Source organism: Phyllobates terribilis, unplaced genomic scaffold (assembly GCF_046119375.1).
Source record: "Phyllobates terribilis strain yellow unplaced genomic scaffold, ASM4611937v1 Scaffold_11__3_contigs__length_659146591, whole genome shotgun sequence".
NCBI classification, from domain to species: Eukaryota; Metazoa; Chordata; class Amphibia; order Anura; family Dendrobatidae; genus Phyllobates; species Phyllobates terribilis.
In genome coordinates, this window is record NW_027362771.1 from 425486249 (window position 1) to 425504996 (window position 18748).

General features: G+C 41.4%; 2 protein-coding genes across 3 annotated transcripts in view; one reads left to right on the plus strand and one right to left on the minus strand.

Annotated features, from left to right (window-relative positions):
• Positions 1 to 1504: 1504 nt before the first annotated feature.
• Positions 1505 to 2476, plus strand: LOC141167299 (putative olfactory receptor 2B8). The gene has a single exon (XM_073654727.1). The coding sequence runs from the start codon at positions 1505 to 1507 to the stop codon at positions 2474 to 2476; it is 972 nt and encodes a 323-aa protein (XP_073510828.1).
• A 6525-nt stretch (positions 2477 to 9001) lies between these two features.
• The window catches only part of CRTC3 (CREB regulated transcription coactivator 3), a 133648-nt gene continuing 123901 nt past the window's right edge, over positions 9002 to 18748 (minus strand). For both annotated transcript variants that reach the window (XM_073653144.1, XM_073653143.1), the window contains 2 exons: positions 18494 to 18698; positions 9002 to 16326 (listed from right to left, as the gene is read on the minus strand). In XM_073653144.1, the coding sequence (XP_073509245.1) occupies positions 16106 to 16326; positions 18494 to 18698 (426 nt within the window). In that variant the 3' untranslated portion in view covers positions 9002 to 16105. The remainder of the gene's footprint in view (positions 16327 to 18493; positions 18699 to 18748) is intronic.

An 18748-nucleotide genomic window follows, 5' to 3' on the forward strand; every position in this document is an offset into this window, starting at 1 on the left:
AGTGCAAGCAGTGGTCAAGAGAGGAAGATCGTCTCCACCAGAAGTAGCTAGTGAGCTGAAGTCAGGTGAGTGCAAGCATTGGTCAAGAGAGAAAGAGTGTCTCCACAAGAAGTAGCTAGTGAGCTGAAGTCAGGTGAGTGCAAGCATTGGTCAAGAGAGAAAGAGTGTCTCCACCAGAAGTAGCTAGTGAGCTGAAGTCAGGTGAGTGCAAGCATTGGTCAAGAGAGAAAGAGCGTCTTCACCAGAAGTAGCTAGTGAGCTGAAGTCAGGTGAGTGCAAGCATTGGTCAAGAGAGAAAGAGTGTCTCCACCAGAAGGAGCTAGTGAGCTGAAGTCAGGTGAGTGCAAGCATTGGTCAAGAGAGAAAGAGTGTCTTCACCAGAAGTAGCTAGTGAGCTGAAGTCAGGTGAAAAAAGCTAGTGATCTCGGAGGAGACCATGCGGTGGTCAGTATTTTTCAACAGTATTTGTAAGCCAAAACCAGGAGTGGGTGATAAATACAGAAGTGGTGAGGTGTATCTATTATACTTTTCCTCTGATTGTTCCACTCCTGGTTTTGGCTTACAAATACTGATATAAAATACTGACCAAATACTCAACGTGTGAACGTGGTCTAACGTAGTAACTAGGGGAGCAGCCTGGAGCTTCAAGGACTTAGAGTGCTGGATTGTCAGTGAGAGTCATTTACAAGTCCAGTTGTTTCACAGTGGCGCCACAAGCTCAGGTGCACCACTCTCCCTGCAGTCGCTCTCTTCCAGTAATCAGTGTGATGCAAGCGAGAGATTATAGTCACTGCTCACTACATAGTGATGGCGTTATAATTACTCCCCTGCAATTAGTGATAAACACGATCACTCTATACTGAGCTGTAACTGTTACAGCTCTGTGCACCACTCAGATGACTGGATGTGAGCAGCTTCAGGGAGAATGTATCTTCATTTTCTCTCTGTAGCTGCTGCTCCAGTTACCTTGGCAGATATTATTTAAATGGTATTTACCTTCAAATTTCCAGTGTATCAACAGGTAAATACAGTTTTTGGAGGTGATGGGTCCCCTTTAAAAAAAAACTAATTCTAAAACACTTGAAACAGATAGGAACAATGGTTCAGATACAAGCCAAATCTCTACTATTCATCATTGACCACAGTAGTAAATTACAAAGCTCTGTAGTGATGGCAGCAGGAAGACAGAATGCGTGTGTTTAAATATATGCAGAGGGTTTGGACCTGGGTTTCAGAAGAACAAAAAGGTATGACTGCTATAAAAAAATATATTATGAAAGTTTTTGAGCACTGAATTTTCAATTTACTTAGGCAAAAAAAAAAAAAACACAAGCCGAAATATACAGTAACTGTTAAAGTTGCTGTTTTTTTTGGCTATTATGCAAATTTTACTTACTAAATGTTACCTTATTGAATGTTATAATTAGTAATAAAATAGTGAACCTTTGTCATTGCATTATCATTTTATTGACATAGTATTCATCATTGCTTTCAGGCTTCGAAAATGGGCACAAGGAATTTCACCGCTGTGGTTGAGTTCATCTTTCTAGGACTAACCAGCAGGCAGGACATGCAGATATTGCTATTCATTGTATTTCTTTCATGTTATATTGTTTCTTTACTCGGTAATATGTTAATAATTTGGATCAGTAACATAAACCCTCGACTCTTTACACCAATGTACTTCTTTTTGAGAAACCTCTCCTTCTTGGACATCTGCTATACTTCATGTGTAGTTCCTAAAATGCTCATCAACTTCTTAGCAGTGAAGAAAACCATCTCTCGTACGGGTTGTGTAACCCAAATGTTTATCCATATGTCTCTAGGAGGGACAGAGTGTTACTTGTTACTGTCAATGGCGTACGACCGGTATGTGGCTATATGCAGCCCCTTACACTACGCCAATATTATGCATCCTATTTTGTGCATTAAGATGGCAGCTGGGTCTTGGGTTGCAGGCTTAATAAACTCAATAGTAAACTGTGTGTATATATTACAGTTGCCTTTTTGTGGGCCAAATGTAGTGAATCATTTTTTCTGTGAGGCCCCAACATTGCTGGAGCTGGCTTGTACAGACACATCTCTCCATAGGACTGTCCTTTTCTTCTGCGCAATAGTGGTAGCTGTCCTCCCCTTTTTTGTCATCTTTTTTACATATATTAATATAATTTCTAACATAATGAAGATTCGTACAACAAAGGGACGGCAAAAAGCGGTTTCCACTTGTGCGTCACATGTTATTGTGGTTGTGTTATTTTTTGGCACCATTTTCTTCATGTACTTGAGACCTGGGACCGTTCATGTCACTAACCAAGACAAAATGGCCACTTTGTTCTACAGCGCTATCACTCCAATGCTAAATCCTTTGATTTACACTTTAAGAAACAAAGATGTAAAATTATCTCTTAAGGAAACAACAGGGAAGAAGATACAGTATAACGGATATCATTGGTGCTGTCAACCAATGCAAAAATAAGTCCCCCCTACATTATTAGTATATATGAAAAAGCGAATGACAATCAAACATATGTAATCAGTCAATCACTCATGAGTGATTTATCTGCTAAGCATCACTCAGAGTACCCTATTGCAGGGGTGCTCACCGAGTCTCAGTATAGGCCCACTTACCTGTGTCAGGAGAACTCCCATGCTTAAAGCCAAGAGCACGAATTAAAGTGGTCATTTCCTCATTGTGAGGTAAGGGGCTGATGCGATTGTGTCGACAGTCACTCGATCGATCAACAGCTTCCGCACACTGTTAACATCTGTAACTCGGGGGTCAAAAAAAGCTTTAGCAGCACTTAAACATTTCTCATAATCACAGGTGGTTTCTGCAGTCCAGCATCCTTACTATGGCCGCCATAGCACTAGCCACTTTCCAGCCCATTATTCTAGCGCCTTTACTTTCCTCTTCATTCCCATTGTAACTTTTTGGCAATAATCTTTAGAGGCTGTTGAACAGAAATGGAACTGCACACAGATTGTGATACCACAAATGCTCAGAGGCAGAAAAACTTCAGCCACCCTGTCCCCCCAAAATACAGCTTTACATTGATGTCCCATCAAGGAGGTGCCACTCTTTTAAGGGGTGAGTTGTCTAGGGGGGAGAGCTGGATCAAGTTTTTTTTACTACTGAGCGTGTAGGATACACATACTGCACATTATCATTTCTGGTGCCATTGTGATAGTCCAAGCACCTTGCGACTTCATCCGAAAGGAGCACGGGATGCAGCCAAATCTTAAAACTAAGCAATTGTGAAAGGTAACGCTTGGTACTATTGTAAGAAGGGAGCGTGTTGGACAACATCTTTTATCTACAACAGACCCTGAACTAATTCAAATTCCAAGGCAGACCCACAAAATTTGTTCATTTACAGCCCCTGTAAAATGATGGGGGAATGCAACCATAGGATGCATTCTTTGCCCTCCTCTTGCATCTAATTTACTGCCAGCCTCCACTGCCCAGTGTGAACTGTATGAAGAGACCATAGATTTTATTGTACTAGCAGTATCCTCCTCCCACTACTTTGTGGCCTTTGTCTTCAGTTTTGTGTTGGGCAACTGGGCAGTAGAATTTGCTAAGAACAAAATTATCACAGTAGCTCCTCCAAGGAAGCAACATAGACAACATCCAAGGAGAAGTGAAACAAGGCCATTATGGGGGCAAAGTTGCCATTACTTAGGGCAAAACAATAGCACAAAACCGCTCATTCTCAGCGAGGGCTTTATAGACGAGGTCAGTATAGAGCGATTTACTTGTCGGATGTGGCTGGTAAACTCCGTTAGTAGTTGCATGAATTAGATACATTGGAGAGGGGCAACAATGTATCTATGATGATAGATTTGGGGGTTGCAGATGGATTTAGACCATGGGGGTTCTACAAGAAGAATTTCAAGATGCCAAATCCTTTTGTTCTCAAAATAGGTAAGTCGCCAGAAGAGGTCAGCAGTGTTATGCTCGTCTACCGACTGAAAATATAATTACGCTCTACAGAGCCAAGCCATGTTCTAACTATTGACTTCTTGTTCAGGGATATGGTGTTATTTACAGTAGGTACAGAAAGTATTCAGACCCCTTTAATTTTTTCACTCTGTTTCATTGCAGTCATTTGGTAAATTCTAAAAAGTTCATTTTTTTTCTCATTAAAGTACACTCTGTACCCCATCTTGACTGAAAAAAAACAGAAATGTAGAAATTTTTGCAAATTTATTAAAAAAGAAAAACTGAAATATCACATGGTCATAAGTATTCAGACCCTTTGCTCAGCATTGAGTAGAAACACCCTTTTGAGCTAGTACAGCCATGAGTCTTCTTGGGAATGATGCAACAAGTTTTTTACACCTGGATTTGGGGATCCTCTGCTATTCTTCCTTGCAGATTCTCTCCAGTTCTGTCAGGTTGGATGGTGAACGTTGGTGGACAGCCAATTTCAGGCTCAATTGGGTTTAGGTCAGGGCTCTGGCTGGGCCAGTCAAGAATGGTCACAGAGGTGTTCTGAAGCCACTCCTTTGTTATTTTAGCTGTGTGCTTAGGGTCATTGTCTTGTTGGAAGGTGAACCTTCGGCCAAGTCTGAGGTCCAGAGCACTCTGGAAGAGGTTTTCATCCAGGATATCTCTGTACTTGGCCGCATTCATGTTTCCTTCAATTGCAACCAGTCGTCCTGTCCCTGCAGCTGAAAAACATCCCCACAGTATGATGCTGCCACCACCATGTTTCACTGGGATTGTATTGGGCAGGTGATGAGCAGTGCCTGGTTTTCTCCACACATACCACTTAGAATTATCACCAAAAAGTTCTATCTTCATCTCATCAGACCAGAGGATCTTATTTCTCATAGTCTGGAAGTCCTTCATCTGTTTTTGAGCAAACTATTCGGGCTTTCATATGTCTTGCACTGAGGAGAGGCTTCTGTCAGGCCACTCTGCCATAAAGGCCTGACTGGTGGAGGGCAGCAGTGATAGTGAAACTTTCTCCCATCTCCCTACTGCATCTCTGGAGCTCAGCCACAGTGATCTTGGGGTTCTTCTTTTCCTCTCTGACCAAGGCTCTTCTCACACGATTGCTCAGTTGGGCTGGACGGCCAGGTCTAGGAAGACTTCTGGTGGTCCCAAACTTCTTCCATTTAAGCATTATGGATGCCACTGTGCTCTTAGGAACCTTGAGTAATGCAGAAATTCTTTTATAACCTTGGTCAGATCTGTGCCTGGCCACAATTCTGTCTCCTTGGGCAGTTCATTTGAGCTCATGATTCTCATTTGGTCTGACATGCACTGTGAGCTGTGAGGTCTTATATAGACAGGTGTGTGCCTTTCCAAATCAAGTCCTATCAGTTTAACTAAACCCAGCTGTACTCCAGTGAAGGAGTAGAAGCATCTCAAGGATGATCACAAGGAAATGGACAGCATGTAAGTTAAATATGAATGTCTGAGCAAAGGGTCTGAATACTTATGACCAGGTGATAGTCCAGTTTTTCTTTTTTAATAAATTTGCAAAAATTTCTACATTTCTGTTTCTTTTCAGTCAAGATGGGGTGCAGAGTGTACTTTAATGAGAAAAAAAACGAACTTTTTAGAATTTACCAAATGGCTGCAATGAAACAAAGAGTGAAAAATTTAAAGGGGTCTGAATACTTTCCGTACCCACTGTAAATGTCGCATATTATGCCCATGAAGGGGCACTACAAAATAGCGTAGACAAGTTGCATTTCTAATGAGGTGAATAAATCTCTATTACAAATTATGCTTTTATTAATACTATTAAAACAAAAAGGAAATAAACTTGGAATTTCCTATCCAACAAATACGTATACATATATCTAGGTGGTGACCAAATAATATCCAATTAATAGGTCAAATAGAAAACAGGTCTGAAAACAAGATCAAGCAGGGGGATATCCTAACATTTTCCCTCAATGAGGGAAAAGATAAGCCTTTGCTGACCGAGGAGATTGGCACCCTAGAAAAAGCATGTAGGTTATGGCGCCCCACTCATAGTCATCTGACCCTAAGTAGTCCTGACTAAAGTAAGTCCCCAATGGCAGTGTACCTGAAAAAAAAAAAAAGAGGACAGAGCATCCAACAATATGGAGCCAAAGTCTGGTCCTGCCCAATATTATAGTCAAGTGTATATAAAACCCCATTATTCATAAGTGCTCAAACAACTACACAATATATGCCCAGACCAGATGCAAAGTTACTTCAATAAGGACACCATATAGTTACCAAAGTGCCGTAACCTTGACACGTTTCCCCATTCATACTGGTTCATCAGGAGGAATAAGAAGGTGGTCCATAATGGGCAGTTTTCTGGAGTCATGATGCCAAAGTTGGAACAAGTTTTCAGTCCTGTTTTCTAGGGGACATATTAATTGGATATTATTTGGTCACGGCATAGATGCTGTGTATGTAAAAGTGTTTGTTGGATAGGAATTACAAAGTTTATTTCCTTTTTTTAATAGTATTAATAAAGGTATAATTTTTAATAGGGATTTATTCACAGCGTTAGAAATTCGCTGTATCCTTTACATCAGAGGTCCCCAACCGCCGGTCCGCGGACCAGGACCGGGCCGTTGGGGTTTTTCAGCCGGTCCGCGGCGCCGCTGACAGCTAGCTCCGCGGCCCTGCGCCTGGTCAGAGCTCGCTCTGTGTGGATTTATAATGTTTTCTGCCATAGCCGTGACAGCTCGCAGCTCCCGGCAGAGAACATTATGCAGGACGGGGTGGGGCGTCGGGCGGGTCTTAGTGACGCAGCCCTCCACAGCACAGCATGGTACCTGTTGTACGTCACGGGGCGGGTCTTAGTGACGCGGCCCTCCTGCACAGCATGGTGTGTTCCTGACGGGGTGGGGCGGCAGGCTCTCCTCACTGACACGCCCCCGGCAGAACATGTTATGTGGGGCGTGCTGGGGCAGCAGACTGGCTTCAGTGACGCGGCTCCCGGTACCGGTGTTCAGTGTGTAGCGCTGCTAAGCAGCAGCGCTGTATACACTGACGCTCAATGTACAATGCTGCTACTTAGCAGCGCTGTACACCGAGGTCCCACCAGCATCCTCCCCATACAGCTCCACCCCTCCATAACCCCACCCCCATATGACCAAAGCCCCGCCCCCACCCCCACCGGGCCATGGAAAACTGGTCTTGCTTAAAGCCGGTCCCTGGTGCAAAAAAGGTTGGGGACCTCTGCTTTACATGATTGATATACTGTGAGTCTAGACAAGCTGCATTACCACATTAGTGCCAGTAAGGTTACAATTTGCTACATCCAAACCTAAAGGAGACCATCCGCAACCTCATCAGGAGCATGCCCAGGCGTTGTAGGGAGGTCATACAGGCACGTGGAGGCCACACACAATTCTGAGCCTCATTTTGACTTGTTTTAAGGACATTACATCAAAGTTGGATCAGCCTGTAGTGTGTTTTTCCACTTTACTTTTGGGGGTGACTCCAAATCCAGGCCTCCATTGGTTAATAAATTTGATTTCCATTGATGATTTTTGTGTGATTTTGTTGTCAGCACATTCAACTTTGTACAGAACAACAAAGTATTCAATGAGAATATTTCATTCATTCAGATCTAGTTTGTGTTATTTGAGTGTTCCCTTTATTTTTTTGAGCAGTGTATGAAGAAATAGGTTTTAACCCACGTTCTGCTTGGCGAGGAAATCTCCAGCTTCATAGCAAGGCACAGAGACTGACTTCGCCCAACTCGAAAACAAATAAACATAGATGAGGACAAAGCTGAAGCTAACCCCTTTATGCTCAGCAAGAAAGAGATACATTTCTTCACGGCCCCCCGACTGAGGTATGTGTGATACAGCTTCTCAGTTGAGATGGAGGCATCGGGATCGGTAGGTCTTCAGGCTGCTGCCAGATTTGCAGATGGAAAAATAAGCAGGCCCAGGTTCTTCAAGACCAGCGACGTTCATGCTAGTCTTCAGCAAGGGGCATGTTGGAGTAAAACGTACCTGATTTATTAAGTGATGCACGTCTCTTAACTAGTCAAGCAAAGCTCAAAAGTGGTGTGCACCTTTTAAAGGGATGGTCCGAAACTAAAACTTTTGTTAATCCTAAATGGCTATCTAATGTAATAATCTAATCTTTTTTCTAATACACTAAGTAAAAATTCCCTATCGTTCCCTCACTACTTTTTTACTACTTCTTTGATGACATTTTGAGAGTCCCAGTACATGCTGATATCTAAACCAGTGGTCATCAGAGGGCAGAGGCTGAAATCACTGCCCCAGCCTCTGCCCTCTCTCTGATAGAGGCATCATGAGTGACCTACTTTTCAGGGGTTGGGAGCATGCGTCGAGTCTCAATTTCAACGTATGCTCAGTAGATTCTTGTCACTGTGCATAGTGACAGTGCGCTCACTCGCCAGCTCTGATCAGAAGAATCTGACAAGAAATCGCACTGTCAGTGCACAGTGTAAGAATATCCTGAGTGCAGTTTTCTGCAGTAAAAGCTTTACTTAATCAGGGCTGCAGTGCTTTACAGTAGCAGAGCAAAGTTGATTTTATCAAATCTCAGCCACACGCTGTGAATTAGTCTTCATACACTTTCCCTCAATTAAAGATCCGCCTACTGGTTGGGCTAAAAGTGCCCTTTGTAAATTTGATGATAGACAGTTAAAGGGATTTTCCATTGGTGTCACTTTTTGCAGGACGCAAGAGTAATCGACTACACTTGTGTTCTCTGAAGATGGGAACAGACAGAAAAAAGTTGATATTGAGTCAAAAGTTCACCCTTTGAATTCAGTTTGCCTCACTGAAGTAAATGGACACATTGGGGGAAGGGTACGTCTGAATCCAATTTTCTAATAAAACGACCTGTGCTCAACAAAAAGCACTGTTCCAGTGTGAACGTGGCCTAATACACGCAGATTCACTGGGGCCAAATCAGTGGCACAAAAGTATGCCACGTGTGAATCCAATATAACACTCTCCAATAACTTTCATTAAAAGCTTTAAGACTGCCCAATCATAAAATAAAGACACTGGATGCAAATGTAGAATTTTATTTCGCTGCAATTTAATTATGAAAGGTGTAAAATGATGCATTACAAAAGAAAAACTAGTTTATGAACTGCATATTTTAAATATCACTGTACAATTTTAACAACTGAAAGAAGTAAAATTAGAAGAGCCTTTGCTTCCAAAATGAGAAGATGAAACGGACCAGAACTATTATTACCATTGGTTGCCTATAAATACCGCATGGTATGATTAAAATGGACGTTCAATGCTTTCAACTACTGGCACATTAAGGCATTAGTGAAGCGAGCAGCACCGAGACATCCCTCGCAATCTTAAGACTCTATTCACATCTGCAGTGTGGCTAATATATACAGAAAACAACCAGACCTGTCACATCATGGACAACAGAGGCACCGGAAGGACCCCGATGACTTATAATGGGGTCAGTCCTGTTGCACCCAAGTGTCTATCTCATAGGGGCGCCTCGGACACAGATATGAACATAGTCTTACAACTGAACTGTGCAGAATTTTGTGACAGGTGAAATAAACTAAACAGAACAGTAACAGATAAAATGGGAATTTTAGCATTTCCTTCATGGCCCAAAATGGACCTTACTGCGAATGCACAGTTCCTAACAGAAGCTAGTACATTTACTTTAGGAATATATTAAAAGCAGGAACAACAATTACTACATCGTATGTACCTTTATTTGATATACCATTAAACAATATTCTGTACTAGAACAAGTTGATTTATTTGAAGCAGACTCGACTGAGCAGTCGTCCAACCTTTACTGATATGACCGTCCGTCAATTTGGGCAGAAATGGCTTCAACAAACAGGAGCAGAAATACTGCGGAACATATTTTGGTATAAAGATGTCCTGTCACCTCTCCTTACCTGCCAATTTTATTACATACTTGCATTTCTTAAAGAAAAAAATCAACAATTCTGGAGCACCTTATTTTTAAGACGCTGGACTGTGTTCTACTTCGGTTATTTCTCTTGGCAATGAATAAACTGACAATTAGGTATTAACATTCCCATTGTCCATAAATAATTTTAGAATCAATATCATCCAAAACACATACATTGCAGTCATCACAGCCCCCCGAGGAAGTCCATGCGAAACGCACGTTGGGGCTGTTGCTACCGTGTGTCCACTGGGTTACATGATGGGTAAGGTAGCTCCTTTAATTTGTGATTATGGTTTCCCTATTTTACTGCATATATAACACCATTTGTGTGCTGATGCATGGTACTCTGGTCTGAGTTGCATGGATCATTCTACTGATATAAGCCTTTTTTACTAGACATGATTTACTGCTAATGCACCAGCACTTTATTGGGCACTGCAATATATTAAGACTTATATAGACTCATTGCATGAGGATTGACTTTTGCCAGTGCTATGTGGTGTTTTGGTGGTGGGATACATTTGCTCAGGCCATGAAATGAGGGATTTGACCATATCTTGACTTTGGGTTGCATACCACCCCTGCCCAACATTTGTGGTGGTCCACTAGCTACAAACACATGTGTCCTTGCTAACTTATGACTGTTTTTATAGTGTTTAAAACATGTTTGCCCAATTTTTGTATTGATAAGTTATTTGGACTATGACTCCATGTCTCTTATGGGAATAAAATAATTTGTAGCAGTGGTCGTTCAATCTTATATTTAAGGAGTCTTACGTCAACCATTTCCCCTCTACTCTTCTTCCACACACAGGAAAGCTCAGCTCTTGCGTTCCCTACGAGAGCGCTGATCCCAGACTCAACGGGTGGCAGCTTATCTCCAGGGAGAACAGAAGGATCAGCTACTGAAATATAGCAATCTGGTTCCTTCTTTCAGCTGACACCTTTTGGGGGAGAGTACATAGACATTAGACTGTCGGACAATCCCGCCATATGTGTATGGGGGCCTTTAGGTCTCATATGATAGCATTCAACCTGTGTAAAGAAAAAAAAGTCTGTTGTTTATGCTGTAATGGGCTATGTAATGGTCATGGCTTAACATTTATTTTAGATTTTTTTTATCTACACAGTCTAAAAAACACAGCCGGTTAAAAAAAAATATCTAGAAATGTATGTTTAAGGCAGAGTTCACATCTCCAGAAGCTTTTAGAGAGCCACACTTGATGAAAAAGAATAGCACTTTCCGCAGTCCTATTTTTCACACCAAAATGATGGACACTATGGTGGAACTCACAGGACCCCATGATAAGTCAATGAGGTCCGCCAGTAATATCCTGATCTGGCAACGATTTTTGATGTTGTTAAAAACCATCAGCACAATGCAGATGTGAACAGAGGCTAAACCACACACACAGATGTAGTTTAGTCTTTAAACATAAAAAATATTATTTCGCTCTATGAATATGTGAATGGAAAACATGTAGACAAAAATACTCCGAAAATTGTACTGGGGCCATGGGACTGTGTGCATGTCACTTCACATTAGTAGTACCCTACACATCTGTGAATAGAGGCATTAAGAGTCAGCACCGATACATGAAGGTTAGAATGAACAATGACTTCAGTCAGGTCTTTGGGATATATCCAATATATTATGTTAATTAGTAGGAAGCCAAAACAGCCCAATGTCGCAGTCATAACAGGAAAATGTCAAGGACAGTTAACGTGCATGAGATATGATATAACTGACACTTGTGTTATCGCTGCACAAGGTTCACTGATTCATTTACAACCAAATATCACAGCCCTTTAATCCCTTTGGCAAAGAACTGGTTAACACCTGACGTCCATATTATACACAGAATAAAAACGTATGCATAAATAACTGTAGCGTCAAGAACTGAAGACTAAGATTGAGTCCATCGCTAGACTGCGGACGTGTCTTCTGCCAATGACTAACAGAAATGTACTTTGAAGATAAATTACTACAATACGATATATAGAAAGGCTAAATCTTAATTACAATACAAAATCTCTCTCTACAATAAAACATCTCTTATTAAAACATATCGGATAAGTGCAACGGTATGTGCACGTCTTCTTGTCAGAACGTCTAAATGCCAAGCATACGAGAAGGAAGGATTATTCTAGAAGTCGGAAATCCCTTTTACCCAGATGTTGACCAGTTTGTTCTTGGTCCACTTCTTGAAGGGGCCATCTTGCACATGGAAAGTGTCTGAAAACAGGCTTACCAAATGAAAGTACGTAGCATATAGAAATGCCAAGATGTACGCCCCCTTGGCCTATTTACGTCACAAAATGCAGAATACAACACAGAGAACCACTACTAGATAAAACATGGTTGGCAGTAGACGTATTGTATCCTACAAGCACACAATTCTCATTTTACAACCCCATCTTACATCTAACAGACACAGGCATAGAAATAATTAGCATGCTAGCCCCTTACATCAATACAGCGCAAATATAGATCATGGGCTCGGTTTTGGATCTATCCATAGTGCGCACTTCTGCATGTCAGACTTATACATTACAGGTGATGGACCCAGCACCACCGTCTCTCAATGAGTTCTTCACAATTATGACAGCCTCAATGTCTCCGAGTGATGTATGTGTGATCTGTTGTCTTCAGGCTTGGGAGCAGTCTTGAATATCTTCAAAACTAGTTTGGCAACACCCAATGTTTAAAGATAAAAAGCTGAACAACTATCCTCCCGCTAAGGAGTCCCAAGAGCCAGGCCTGAAGGAGGTGTAGCCCTTACCGGATGCCGCGTTCGAAGTACACGAGCAGTGACCGTCTCATTAGGAAATGCACTTTGTGCACCGACCCGGCTGTAAGAAGTACAAAAATGGGGACTGAACTGCAGCGATACCAAATGGGTCTGCATTGGAAATTAGAAAAATGGTCAGTGCAACAGCTGACGAAAGTCATTTCAACAGCCAAATCTCACTGTGCAATTTGATGCAACTATGTCATTCTTCCTAAGGCACTACTGATAGCATGGCTTTTTACAATCCCCATTTTATACGAATTCTATAACCTGAGTGGCTGGGACAACTGAAGGCCTTCATACAGATTGGAAAGCAGTCGGCCGACTCGAATATGGCCTTGTGGCTAGATTCACACAACCATAGAGCGGCCGTATTTTAAAGTCTGTGTTGCATCCATAATTCCCAATCTGATGGCTCATGAAGATGAGTTTATAAATCGGACGTGTGATTAATCGGACAGCACACTGATCCATGTTATTCAATAGTGCTGTTCACCAGAATGATTATTTTTCTCGGTCCGAGTGTCCATAAGAAAAGAATCACAGCATGCACTACTATCACCCGAGCCTTGGATGAGACTCGCATTCATATCTATGGATGCAAGAAAAAATATCAGATCACACAGACTGAGTGCATCCGATTCTTACGGATCGATTTCAATTAGAACCTTAGGAAACTGTATGTGATCATGTACATGTTTTAATGTAGATGTGTGAAAACAGATCGCACACTGACATTAAAAGCACATGGATGAAAGTATGATGAAAAGAGGAAAAATAAAATAGTCTGCCTTTCTGAATGAAACTTGGAGGATTTTTCATATGCACATATGCAGGCACCCGGACCCCGAGTCTCCTGACCTTAACTAATAACTCCATAGTCATAGATGATGCTATTTATGGTTAAGAAACTCAGACCAGGAATTATGGCAGTAATGCAGCCCGTGAATTACAGCCACTATACGGTTACGTAAATTGACCCCATTTCTTATACTTTACACTGCAATTTTTTTTACAAATCTTATAGGTCCTTTATATAATGATGTGATATGTAATAAATCAAGTACAAATTTATTTTCTTCTATGGCAATTTTTATAACTTCTTTGAATTTTTTTTTTCCAAGAAAAATTATATTTCATTACTGATCTGTAAGATGTGTTTTTGTTTCTCACAGCGGTCACACATGAAGATGGAGATCGCCATTGCATCAGGCCCCATTAGCTAGAGTCTACGGTGAACGGTTCTCTCAGTCACAGCAATCACCTAGCACAAGTAACTCCATTTGTAGTGGTGGGCTATAAGGTGCAGCCTCCATAGCTTACCCAACATGGAGATAGCCCATCAGTCTGGATAGATTTAAGAAGGGGATGACCAAGTAGTGGACAACCCTTTTAATGTTGCATTTACACGGCCATATTTCCTCCATATACATTTTGCCAAAACATAATGAAAACCCAGAAATGGTAGGGCAAGGCATAGCTATGGCCTGTACAAGGCAACAGATGCAACACTGGGGGCAGTTTGGGCAGCGAAAATGCACCTTTTAACACCATTGTCAAAAGGGCCTGCATCTCATTAAATAGGACATTATGTGTGAGAAGCTGTCAAACTACTCAATGCCAATTGGTTGACTGACAAATAACTGATCACAAGGCTCCTCCATGTCTTTCAGCGAGATACCAGCCCTCATGCCCGCTCTCTTATTATGGCATGTGAAAATCGTTCTTTTTATGCATGGTAGATACCTTTACTAAACACAGCGATCAGCCAAGTTGTGCAAAGTTTGATTACAATTGACGGTACAATCAAGAAAAATTCCAAGCCTTGTTCACATGCCGAAGTTTAGGTGTTTGGTTTTTCTTTCTTTAAATAAATTTAGAATCAAATGAACTTCCGTTTGAAGCGCCACTTATTTGACCCAAATATGCTAGGTTACGTAACAAATTATACTGCTGTACTGAATATTTCTTCCCAACAGGGCTACACATCATTCTCAGTACCTGTAGACTGGGGACACTGGTTACTGTTTCCATACTTTGAAATGATTTTAAATGAAGGAAGATTTCAAATTAATTTTTGGCATTTATACTAACGTGAATGCAACATTTAGGCCATGTTCACACGTTCAGTATTTTGTCAGTATTTGACATCAGTATTTGTAAGCCAAAACCAGGAGTGGAACAATCAGAGGAAAAGTATAATAGAAACACGTCACTACTTCTGTATTTATCACCCACTCCTGGTTTTAGCTTACAAATTCTGATGTCAAATACTGACAAAATACTGACTGTGTGAACGCGGCTTAGGGATGTTTTCAGTATGTAATTGCCTAATTATGGTTCACATGGGTTCTCCGGACTATCTTTTAGGCTGTGTTCACACGTCTTTGTGCTGCATTTTTTGCCACAATCATGGAAAAATGCATCATTTTGCCGTGACTTTCTTAAAAATGTTGTCGTTTTGCTGCGCAGCAAAAAAAAAAAAATGCAGCGCAGCCGTGAAGTGTGAACACAGCTTTAAAGTCAGAGTACAAAGCTGTTAAATAAAAGCATTTCTTGATCTGTCTGACTGTCTGGCCATAATTTCCCCACCACTAGTGACGATTTGATTAATGAGTGACAGATTAAATAAAAATGACATTTGGCTCATTAGTGCCTCGAGAGACCACTGCGCAGTTCCAAGCCTCAAAGCTTTTGCAAATTGGGGCAACTATCAATCAAGTTTCAAGTTGCATCCACTGTATATAGAGAATAGATAAGAAGATTCTGCGAGTGTCTAGGACTAAGGCACTATTGCGTTACTACCTCAATACATTACATGCCGATTCGTTATGATTTGATACCAGATTTTACTCTAATTTGGCAAAAAGTTCAAAGCAGAATGTACTTTCAAATCTGACATATATCCATTAGCGAGTCTCGAGGTCCGTGGTTCCAGGCTGTACGATAAGGAATCTCAAGCACTTGTATGATCGGGTTTTAACCATTAAGAACAGTTTTTTTTTTACATATTTTTTTTGCTTGTTTTAATCCTTCGTAATTTGAGCAGATTGAAATTAATTCTGCCATCTGCTGCAAGCGTGAAAGGGTAGAAAAATGTAAGGCAATGGTGCGTCACCATAGAAAGAAGCAAGAAGGCAGTTCTTCTACAAGGAAAGTTTCACATAGAATTTCGTGTGCTTATCTACAAGACATCAATTACTGGCTTGGTTTGAAGCAGTGTCTTAGTACTTCTAATTGACCAGACATTCAAAATGTCAAAGATCCTTTAAGTAATTACAACTGCTCAGTATCCAGAAAATCGTGAACAAGACCGGAACAAAGCGATTTGTTCTCCGTTGCAGCCAGAACAGGTTTTCTCCTCTCCGCTGCCCTGTAAAAAGACTGAAGCAGGCACCGCTCCCAAAGAAAGTCTGGATCACAGCTTGTCAGAACGGAAGGTGTCCTCTATGGTGGGGTCAGGCAGAACCATTTCAGGGTCACTTAACATACTCAGATTATCCAAGCTCAAAGGTCCAAGTTTCAGCTCATCATCCAACTGAAATGTATTATCGGTGTCAAAGCCCAGCTCGGAAACCCCTGCGACGGCACTGCCAATGTCCTTCGATAAGCTGTTGTTTGAGAAGCTGTTTGAGTCTTCTAAAAGAGAAAACACCAAGTATGAAGGATGGTTCAATATTAGTTAGAGGGCTTGTCCACTACTCGGACGATCCCTATTTTACATAATGCATATAGTAGTGCGGGGCTAGGTAAAATATGAAAAAAAGTATTTGCGTTTGTCACCATGTTCTGAGACCCATAGCGTATTCATTTTTCAGGTTCTGGGGCAGGGTATGGCTTATTTTTTGCACCCTGAGTGGACATTTTTATTAATACCATTTTGGGGCAGATACAATGTTTTGATCGCCTCTTAATGCATTTTATTGCAATGTTGCAGCAGTCAAAAAAACAATATTCTGGCGTTTTGATTTTTTTCTCATTACTGTTTACCAATCAGATTAATTTACTTTATATTTGATAGATCAGACATTTCCAAACGCAGCGATACCAAATAGGTAGGTAGGTATATATATACACTGTATATATGTATATATATTTTTTCTTTTAATGGTTTTATTTTCAATGGGGCAAAAGGGGGGTGATTTGAACATTTTACTGTACTTTATAACAGTCCCCTTAGGAGACATGAAGCTGCAATCGTCTAATCTCCTGTGCTACACAAACCAGGGCTTCAGCACTGCTATGTATAGCAGAAATCATGATCTATGAATGCCGGCGTTCACATGAGTATCGTGATGACAGGCATGGGGGTCTTCATGATAACCTCGTGACATGACAACCCATCGGCGCCCCCGATCATGTGACAGGAGTCAATGGGTGGGATTTATGATGCGCTACCGGCTGATGCGTGTTAAATCACGCTGTCAGTGATTGACAGCACGATTTAACTGCCAATCCACCCGCGGCTCTTAAAGGCACATGACAACTGATTAAATCAGCCATCTTGATTTATTCCATTGTGCAAACATGTAAAATTCCAGCACAGGTTTGCCTATTCTGGAAAGATACCAGAAAGACCAGAGCTAGATGACCGAGGATGCAATCAAAGTATAGAACAAGTAGGAGAATATTTTAGATGTACATTTTTGTTATGGTGCATACAATCTTTCCTTACATCAGAGGTCAGCAATTTTTGTGAAACCAGCTGTCAACGTACAATAGGACATAGTAATTTCACAGAAGCTGGAGTGCCGCAGGTTGCAGACGCCTACATAAAGTTTTAACCCCTTCTGACCCACCCCCTCCCCCCCACAATTTTGTTTTTTAGTTCCCTTAGGTGACCCGAACTCACCCATTGGTTTGTACTATATACTGTAATACCACCGTATTGAAGTAAATAAATCACTATGTCTATGAATGTCAGACACAGGCTCGTCTTCCCAAGAGCACCGACTGTAAAGGTAGGCATGGGGGTCTTCAGAAGACCCCTAGCTGCCATGGCAACCCATCAGCATCCAACAATTGAATCACATCATGTTAGGAAGGGGTTAAACCTGGAAATGTTAGGGCGTTTTGTTTTTTTTTTTAAACATGGGCTTATTAGGATGTCTAGTATTAAAAGGGTTTGTCCGGGACTTTTTTTTTTTTAACCATGGGCCTAATAACTTACAGGCTGGTAGTTGCTAACTAACTGCCTATAGTCCCCGATGCAGAGCTCTGCCGGACCTCACACTGACAGAGCAGCTCTTTCTCTTCCGCTCAGTTGGTGGGTTCTGACTAATGGTGTCATGCTGATTGACAGCCTGCCTGATACCTAATGGGGGAAGCCGGCTGTCAATCAGCATGGCGCCGGCAGTCACGACCCGTCGACAGAGTAGCCCAGAAGTAGAAGACCTGATCTGTCGACATGAGCAGTAGAATCACCGGTAGGAGTGGTCACTGACCGCGCTGAGCCAGGTACAACAAGTAGGTAGATAGCAACTATCTGCCTGTTAAGTTTTTAGGCCACAGTGTAAAAAAAAAAATCCTGTTTAAACATGGGCTTATTGGGGTGCTTGTATAAGGCCATTTTCCAATCCAAATTTCCCAGGAAGAAACTCAGCTGTGTATTACTGTAGCAGCATTGCCACTTTTTTACGAAATCTCACCACATGCGGGGAAGAAAATCCACAGCCTAAATTAACTTCAAGTCTAGTATTACTTCTACTAAACGTGCTGTGTATTTTCACAATCTGTTCTATGGGAGTAATTCCCCAGATCCTTATTTATGGTATAATTCAGCAGTGTTTATCAGGGTTAGGCTGACCTGTTAGGATAATGTTGGGAACGCTTCCACCACAGTTAGAATACAAGTAACTCGTCCTTAGCTGGAAAGGATCTTGAAGATTTCCATGACTCCCTCCGAGTCCCATCATGGCTGCCTGAGAGTACTGAAGGTTCATGTTTGGATCGAAGAAATTATTGTTGGGCAAGGAACTGCTAGGACTCCCATACATGTCATACTGCTCTTGCTAGAAAATAAACACAGAAAAGATTAAATTCACTGACAATAAGTGAAAAT